At 38.8% G+C, this 8,974-nt stretch overlaps 1 protein-coding gene across 1 annotated transcript; it reads left to right on the forward strand.

The window, feature by feature from the left end:
• Nucleotides 1–1,198: 1,198 nt before the first annotated feature.
• On the forward strand, nucleotides 1,199–2,371 carry LOC135197200 (uncharacterized). The gene has a single exon (XM_064224254.1). The coding sequence runs from the start codon at nucleotides 1,199–1,201 to the stop codon at nucleotides 2,369–2,371; it is 1,173 nt and encodes a 390-aa protein (XP_064080324.1).
• Nucleotides 2,372–8,974: the final 6,603 nt, after the last annotated feature.

The raw sequence follows: 8,974 nt of genomic DNA on the forward strand, positions 1-8,974 counted from the left end.
AGAATTCCCTGAGGATGCAATAATGTATTGCGAAACGTCGGATTAAATGTCAAATGTCAAATTCCTGTGTGTTCCTGCCTGCCTTCATATACTTAGTGTGACTTTGCCGAGTGGCCCCCTGCTGATTTTGGCTATATATATATATATTTATTTATTAGCGCCGACGTTTCGTATCAGCTTGATACATTTTCCAGGCTGAAACGATTACCCATCAATTGCGTATAAGTAAAAAGATGCACACAATGTTTACCAACACCAAAATTAAAAACCTTTTAATAAATTAAGAATAAAAACAGAGTAAAAACAGAAACACAGAATAACAGTGAAAGGGCTAGGAGCGAATACAGGGAAACAAACTAATTAAAAAATAATAATAATAATATAAAATTTATATAATAATAATAATAATAAATAATAAATAATAATAATAATAATAATAAAAAATAATAAAATAAGAACGAACAAGACACCTACCCACAGCGGTAGCGTAAGGAGAACTGACACGAAAAATTGTTATGGAAGGAAGTGTAAACAAAACAACAGGTAATTAGGCAATAAACAGTTGGGTGGAAGACGATTGGTGGTTAAGAGAAGGTACAGTTAGCTTAATCATTATTGATTCAAGGGTGGTTAGTTCGTCTATATGTCGGGTTCTTCCTACAATATTAAAATGACTGGCATCTATGTGTGTTTGCAACTTTTACTGTGATTTCTTATGTTAGATTGTTCTGGATTTGATAGTCGACAACCGTTCTATAGCTAATTCCCTGATGAGGAAATTCGGACTTTTAGCAGCCTCCTGGTGCAACCGATGTAAGTGCCGAGATCACATCTGGGACAATTATACTTATAAACGACACCGGAGGCAAACAGGGGAGGGGCTGATCTTATCCTTGACTTGGAAGAGTGAGCCGATAGTTCGAGGGTTTATGGGAATTAGTTTCAAATTAAGGGCAGGCAATTGCTCATTGAATAGGTTGATGCATTTTTTCCTAAATTTATTATTATGGAGAAAGGGAAATCTAGCAAACATACGGAGCTATTCAATGAGCAATTGCCTGCCCTTAATTTGAAACTAATTCCCATAAACCCTCGAACTATCGGCTCACTCTTCCAAGTCAAGGAAGCTAAGGTAAGGAACAACTTAATAAGGTAAGGAACAGCCCATCAATAAAAACCGTAAACAAATAAACCCAAAATGGAGAAACTGGTAATAATCCAACATAATGTGCTTAAATGGACCTTCAACAGAAGCAGGGAACTCACTGCCTACTACAAGAAAATTGACCCAGACATATTACTTGATGCAACTGGAATTGTACATGACACACCTCTGAAGATTTATGGGTACAGTGTGTACAAGCGGAACATTCATAATGAAGACCGTGCAGGCATAGCAGTAGCAATAAAAAAGAACCTAGAGTACAAGCTTCTGGATGATTTTGTGGAGGATGTACTTGCAGTGGAAGTCAGGACTAGAAGGGGACCATTAGTCATAGGTACAACGTATCTACCACCGAGAAGGAGACTCTTCCCCAGAGAGGATATAAAGAAAATTCTCCAAAGGCGACAGCCATCCTACTTGTTCGGTGACCTAAATGCTTCTCATGGTCAAATGGGCTTTGACAGAAATAATGCAAATGGAGATCAAGTGCATGACCTAATAAATAGGGGGATAGCCTCACACCTGGGGCATGATTTCCCCACCTTTGTAGGCATAAATTTAGGTAGACCGGACATCCTTCTAGCAAACAGGCAAGCCCACCTGAACTATGCACTTCAGCAAGGAGCATTAACATCCTCCAATCATCTACCAGTGATCCTGACTCTAGCTACTGAAAGTATTGTGATTCCCACTGCTCCAAGAAACTGCCCCACAAATGCAGACTGGGAAAATGAACAGCCAGAAGTAAAGGATAAAACATACATTGATAATAAGTTGAAGGATTGGTTTGATACCATAGCAAGGGCAGTAAAAGATAATATCCCTATAATAGGGTACAGGATACTAAAATCTCCAGAGAATAGCAACCAACTCAAACTACTGCAGTGGCAATTTGAAAACTTAGAAAGAGCCTCAAGATTAAACAGATGGTCAGGGGAGACTTTCCACAGGGCAAAACGACTACAAACCCTAATAACTGAAGAATCCAAAGTCCTCCATGATCAGCATTGGGAAAGAATAGTAAAATCAGCTAACGATCTGTATGGACACCCAGCAAAATTCTGGGAAAACATCAGCCGACTACTGGGGAAAGAAGGTGATTCGGCCCCATACATAACTGACAACAATAGAAAAATCTACCAAGATAATGAGAAAGAACTGGTGTTCAGAGAATACTGTCAGAACATCTTCAGAATAACTGATTAAGAAAACAGAAACTTTGACAAAGAACAAGAAAGAGAAGTAGAAGAGGCAATACTCAGGGAAAGAGCGAACATAACACCTCACCAAAGAGTAGACACCAGCAGGTTGGACCCAGATAATCCCATGCTGAAACCAGTAGAATTAAATGAAATAAAATCTATAATAAGAAGAGGAAAAAAGAGAAAAGCCCCTGGAAAATCAAATATAAATAAAGAACTAATGCAAAACCTACCGGATGCTATGCTTGAAATCCTTAAAGAGACAACAAATGAAACAATTAGCATGGGCTACTTCCCAGACAACTACAAAGAAGGGCTGATACGATTCTTAGGAAAACCAGGGAAGGACCCAAGACATGTGGAAAATTACCGCCCAATAACCTTGCTGGAATTTCCTGGGAAAATTGTAGAGACAATAATAAAAAACAGATTAGTAAGATTCCTTAATGAAAATGGGCTGACAAATAAGAACCAGTACGGATTCACCAAGGGTAGAGGGACTCAACTGGCCACTGCAGTAATGTATGAAAACATAGCAATTTCACAAGCGGAAGGACAAGGTTGCAATGTAGTTTCAAGGGACACTGCAAAAGCTTTTGACAAAGTGTGGCACAATGGCTTGAAATATAAATTGATGACCACTCCCATGCCAAACCTCATTGTAATGCTCTTGTGCAGCTTCCTAGATAACAGGTGTAACGGTCCTTTTCCTCCGTTACTAAAAATTAAATAACTTTCTTACCAAACTCTGTTCACAACAAGAAGCTAAGTCCACAATCAGTGGAATAGCTCAAAAGTAATATCAAAGTGCAAAAATTAATTCATGGGGGAAAACGAAACACCACAAAAATACTTAAATTTAATACAAAATAATCCAGACAGAAGTTATTCCTGAACCTCGGGATACATATATTAATGAAAACCAACCACCCTGAAATATTTATAAAAACAACACACTTACCCAATTAAGATAGCAAAAAGCAAAGATACATCCACAAAGAGAAGGGGGCTCAGACAGGAGAAGGCATACGGAAAGTAAGAATAACCTATCAATTACAAACTAAACCCTAGCGGTGGTTTCCCTCCTCTGAAAAACTGGAGCTGTTGCCGTGATCTCCTTAATTACATATATGTATTTCTGTCCTCCGTAACACTGAAGTTATAACCGTGATCTTTATAATTACTTATATGCCTCTGCGTCCAGAGACAAAAGTGAAGTGGCAAAGTGATATAAGTAGGTATATATATATTTGTGATACTCCACAGGATCCACACATCAGCGATCCTACGTCCTCGAGGATGATCCTCCAGAAAACCCGGGACGTCCAAATCAAACCAGAGCCAAGGGCATCACAAAGATCGCTTGAACATTCCAAAAATATTAATCACTTATACCTTGGCTAAGCCAGGGCCCCTCGACATTTACTGAGCAGAGGGTGAGGCAGGATGAAGCGTAATCCTTCAAGAATAATCATATATCCAAGTAGGCGATACGTAGCAAATGCAAGTCACCTGGAGTAATAAGGCTCAGAGATCAACCGACTCCTTCAGTCGAAAAAATCTCCGACACAGCCACGGTGACAGCACCACTAACTCACAAATATATGAAAAGACAGAATGGTCATTAGTGGCAATTACCAAACAGACAAACCACCGGGGAGGAGGAAAACAAACTAAATGGATAATAATACAATGCATATACATAACAAAAACCAGAATAATAAAATAACTAGGAATAAAATATCACAACAAAGTGACACCTCCTCTCCCATAAAAAAAATATATACATATATATTTTTTTACAGTAAATAACTTGGTATACTTGAAAGAAAAAGAAACTAAATAGTCGTTAAAAACACCGACAAGCCAAACACAAGGTTTTATATAATCCTGCAAAGAAAAAACCAAGGTATGAATGTAAAAATAATAAACTTACAAAACCTGATATCCAACAGGAGGGGTGGCAAAGGAACAAGGATGCAGCTCACAATGGCATCAAAATTAACAAAATATCATTAATACAATGGAAAATCTACAACACAGAAAACCTCAATACGTATATTATTAAGAGCTACACTACTCTAATCCGGATTCCATAGAACTGTTCATAGGCCATAATTTATTTACACACTCAACGTTGTTTCACTTTGTTTCAAATCGCTCATTGCAACAATGTTCAGCGAACAATAGTCCTGTCTATATCACAGTGACAACACACTGTTTCACTATAAAAGTGTCTTACCGAATACATACACTAACACTGGACAACACAGAGAAAACCAACACAATTTTCCCCTGCGCAATCCCAACTCACAAAATTTCGTGAAGCGTAATTATGCCTGAAAACCAAGAATGCCCGGATTAGTAGCTGTCCGTTAACAATGTAGATTCTCCGATTAATATCCTAATCACCAAATTAATCACCTCACCGTATTATACCATGCGCCAAAGACCAACAAATACCAACATCATTGTATACCAACATCATTGTATACCACACCTCTCAGTAACAACTTTTACGATATTACCCATTTGTATCCTATAACACTCAATTCCATCACGCATTATAAGCACTTCAACCTTCATTAAAATAAACATTGCCACAAAATATGAACACCGATTAGCACTTTCTATCTTCACCTTAATTAAACTATTCTTAATTTTATAACCCTAGGCATTTACAGAACTCCTGTAAAGGATAATATAATTAATACATATAAGTTACACACTCATTTACTCTTACAATACAAACCTAAGCACCTACTTCTACAGTACACACACCGTAACCAGAACGATACAGATACTACCTTAATATCCGCATAGCCCTCTGCAAGAATCCTTCCCTACTCAACGCTGCGAGAGAGAGCATCGGCCACAACGTTGTCTTTTCCCGGGACATGAGTGAATTCTAGATTCCACTCCTGCAACATGAGGCTCCAACGCATCAGACGTTGGTTTTTATTTTTGTATCTGTTGATGAAGGTCAAAGGGTTATGGTCAGTCATAATCTTTATAGGAGTTCCTGTGGAAGAAAGATAGATGGAAAATTATTAATAGCCAGAATGAGTGCGAGTGTCTCCTTCTCGACCGTCGAATACTTTCGTTGAGCGAATTCAATTTCTTCGAAAAGAACGCGACCGGGTGAGAAACGCCTTGCTCGTCGTTCTGTAATAAGACCGCTCCGACACCGACATCACTCGCGTCAGTGGCAAGCGAAAAAGGCAGGTCGAAATCCGGAGCCCTTAAAACGGGGAAACTAAGAAGCACACATTTTAAGCACTCAAATGCCCTTTGCGTTTCAGGAGTCCAGTTAAAAGGAACAGTTTTCTTCAACAAATTAGTGAGCGGATCAGCGATGTCAGAAAAATTCCTTACAAATTTACGATAACAACCAACTAGACCCAGGAATTTTCTGACATCCTTTCGACACTTTGGTATAGATATTTTCTCAATGGCCTCTACGTTGGCTTGTTTAGGCGCCACCTTACCGTCACCAACTTCATGACCTAAATAATAAAGCCCTAATACGCTTCAGATGCGTTTCCCATTCATCGCTATAAATTACGATATCATCAATATACACAACGCAACCTTCCAAACCTTGAAATAACCCTTGTGGAGTCACAAAAGCAGACAAGGCCCTGGCTCGTTTTGATAAAGGAACTTGCCAATACCCTTTTAGTAAGTCAAATTTACTAATAAACTTTGATTTTCCCATGCGATCAATACAATCCTCAATACGAGGCAAGGGATAACAATCCGTCTGCGTGACTTCATTAACTTTCCTATAGTCAAAGCACAAACGAAAATCACCATCAGGCTTTTTCACTAACACTACCGGAGAGGACCGTGGGCTTTTACTGGGCTCTATTAAACCATGCTTTAACATATAGTCAATTTCTTTGGCTACTACCTTAGTTTTAAAGTGGTTTAACCTATAAGGGGACTGTTTTATTGGTGTGGCATTCCCAACGTCCACGTCAAATTCCAAAATAGACGTACGACCCGGTACCTCTGAAAACAATTCTTTGTAACACATAACCAATTTTCTTAAAGACCTTCGTTTCTCGCTACTGAGATGGGAGACCAAACCATCAAATTTCTCCAAATAATTCTTATTACTCGACATGCAAATTTCATTATCATAATTATCACCAGTAAAACCCTCTGAAAAGGAATAAAGATTATTATTATTTGAAACATCGTCCGCAATAGTGGCTATCGGAATAATTTTCTCTCTTCCCGTATATGCTTTTAAAATGTTCACATGACACAATTGGAAAGGCTTCCTTCTTTCAGGAGTTTCAACCAAATAATTTACCTTACTAACTTTCTTTAACATTTCCCATGGTCCAGAGAAGGAAGCTTTCAAAGAATTACCCGTCAACGGCAAAAGTACCAAAGCCCTATCGCCTACTGCGAAATTACGCACTTTAGCCTTTCTATCAAAAAACTATTTCATCCTTTTTTGACTACACAATAAATTTTCTCGGGCAAATTTCCAAGCCTTCGACAATTTGTCACCCAAGTTTGTCACATAATCTAACAAACTAATGTCGGGGATATCACCTTCCCACGATTCCCTTACCACATCAAGAGGACCACGCACACAATATCCAAAGACCAAATCAAAAGGTGACAAACCTAAGGACTGACTTGGAGCTGACCGAAAAGCAAATAATAAATAAGGCAATTCCTTGTCCCAGTCGGATCCATGAGTTAAACAATATTTCTTTATCATTGACTTCAGGGTCTGATGGAATCTCTCAAGAGCACCCTGACTTTCTGGATGATATGGGGAAGAAGTCACATGTCTAATGCCCAATTCATTCATCTTACCTTTGAAATATTTACTAACAAAATTAGTCCCACAGTCTGACTGAACGACCTTGGGCATCCCAAACCTAGTAAAAAAGTTGGTTAGTACTTCTACAATTCTTTCACTCTTAATTGTACGGAGGGGAATAGCTTCAGGATAGCGAGACATTTTATCCATTACAGAGAAAATATACTCATTCCCATTACGAGTCCTCGGTAACGGACCAACAACATCGATAATTACCTTTTTGAAAGGTTCGGAAACCACAGGGATGGGGCACAAAGGAGCTTTAGGAACAGGTTAATTCGGCTTACCGACTTTCTGGCACACATCGCAACTATTAACAAACTTCTTAACGTCTGCTTTCAACTTGGGCCAGAAATAGTTCGCGAAGAGTTTGCTAGTCGTCTTATAAACACCAAAATGCCCACCCAAACCACTCTCATGAGCCGACATCAAAGCATTTCTGTAAATATAAGGAACCATTATTTTTCTTAATATTTCATGTTCCGAGTTACCAGCCTCCATCGGCCTACTCACCCGTACAAAATATTCTTAATAATTCTAAATTTAGGTACAGTCAAGTCCGACTCTTTGCCTGACTCTATTGGTAGGTCGCGAAATTCCTTTTTCTGGGCTTTAACAAGCTCTTCCACAGTCCAATTCGGATGATCCCTCAAAATATTAATATCTCCTACAATATTACTACTACGTTCCAAACTACTCAAGTCTACATCAGTTGCAACGTCAACAACTCTAGCACTAGAACGCGTAACTACTGCTACTTCTGGATTGATCAAAATTGGACAAGTCTTATTCTTAAAAGCCACGTCATTCCCCAAAACAATATCAACCTCTTTGACAGGAAACTTATTTACTACTGCCAATTTCAAAATTCCTGAAAAAGAAGGACATTTCAAATGAAAATTTCCAATGGGGTAAGACTCGACTGAATCAGGAAAACCAGACAGCAAAACAAACTCTTTATAATCAAAGTAAAAATCTTTAGGTAACGCGTCCCGTAAGATCAAGGACTGGGCCGCCCCAGTATCCCGCAAAATCCTTACTTCATTTTCAATGGGTGAATTGACCGACGACACTTTCCCACTAGATAGATACCTCTCAAAACAGTCTGGTAGTCATTGGCCACTTGGTCTGGTCGGGACAGGATCTCTTTCTTTTCTACAGACTCCCATCACCGGTCTTCCTCTAGCCTGCAATGATTTTTTGAAAGCAAAGCAAGAACTCTTCAAATGCCCTTTCTTATTACAATAAAAACACGTTACCTTCTTTTTCCACTCTGGATCATGGGAACCATAACCTCTCATCATTATAAGCAGAGAAACGTTTATCACTATTAACAGGTTCCTGTGCCCTGAATTGATTCTTATTATTATGATTAGGCCGTATAAACGTCTTACTCATATTATAACCACCTCGACCTGTCCTATCCCATTTCGGTTCTACACTTGTCCATGATGCTCCTAACTCACTCTTGCGTGATAAATAATATTCATCGCTAGCAATAACGGCTTCCTGTAAAGTGTCAGTTTTCAGTTCTTCAAGGTGAACTTTTAACTTATCTGATACACACCTCTTGAATTCTTCTACAAATAACAATTCTTTTAATTTTTCCATGTCATCCACCTCTTTCGATTTAATCCAGTGTTCGGCAAATTGTCTTTTTCCCCTCGCGAACTCTACAAAGGTTTGGTCACTACCCTTCTGCAAATTCCTGAACCTTTGCCTGTAGGCTTCCGGAACCAGCTCGTATGCTTTCAACACGAT

Source organism: Macrobrachium nipponense, chromosome 23 (genome assembly GCF_015104395.2).
Source record: "Macrobrachium nipponense isolate FS-2020 chromosome 23, ASM1510439v2, whole genome shotgun sequence".
NCBI classification, from domain to species: Eukaryota; Metazoa; Arthropoda; class Malacostraca; order Decapoda; family Palaemonidae; genus Macrobrachium; species Macrobrachium nipponense.

Bases quoted from the DNA above. Each gene is read 5' to 3' on its own strand.
- LOC135197200 (XM_064224254.1), top strand. From the start codon at position 1,199: ATGGAGAAACTGGTAATAATCCAACATAATGTGCTTAAATGGACCTTC.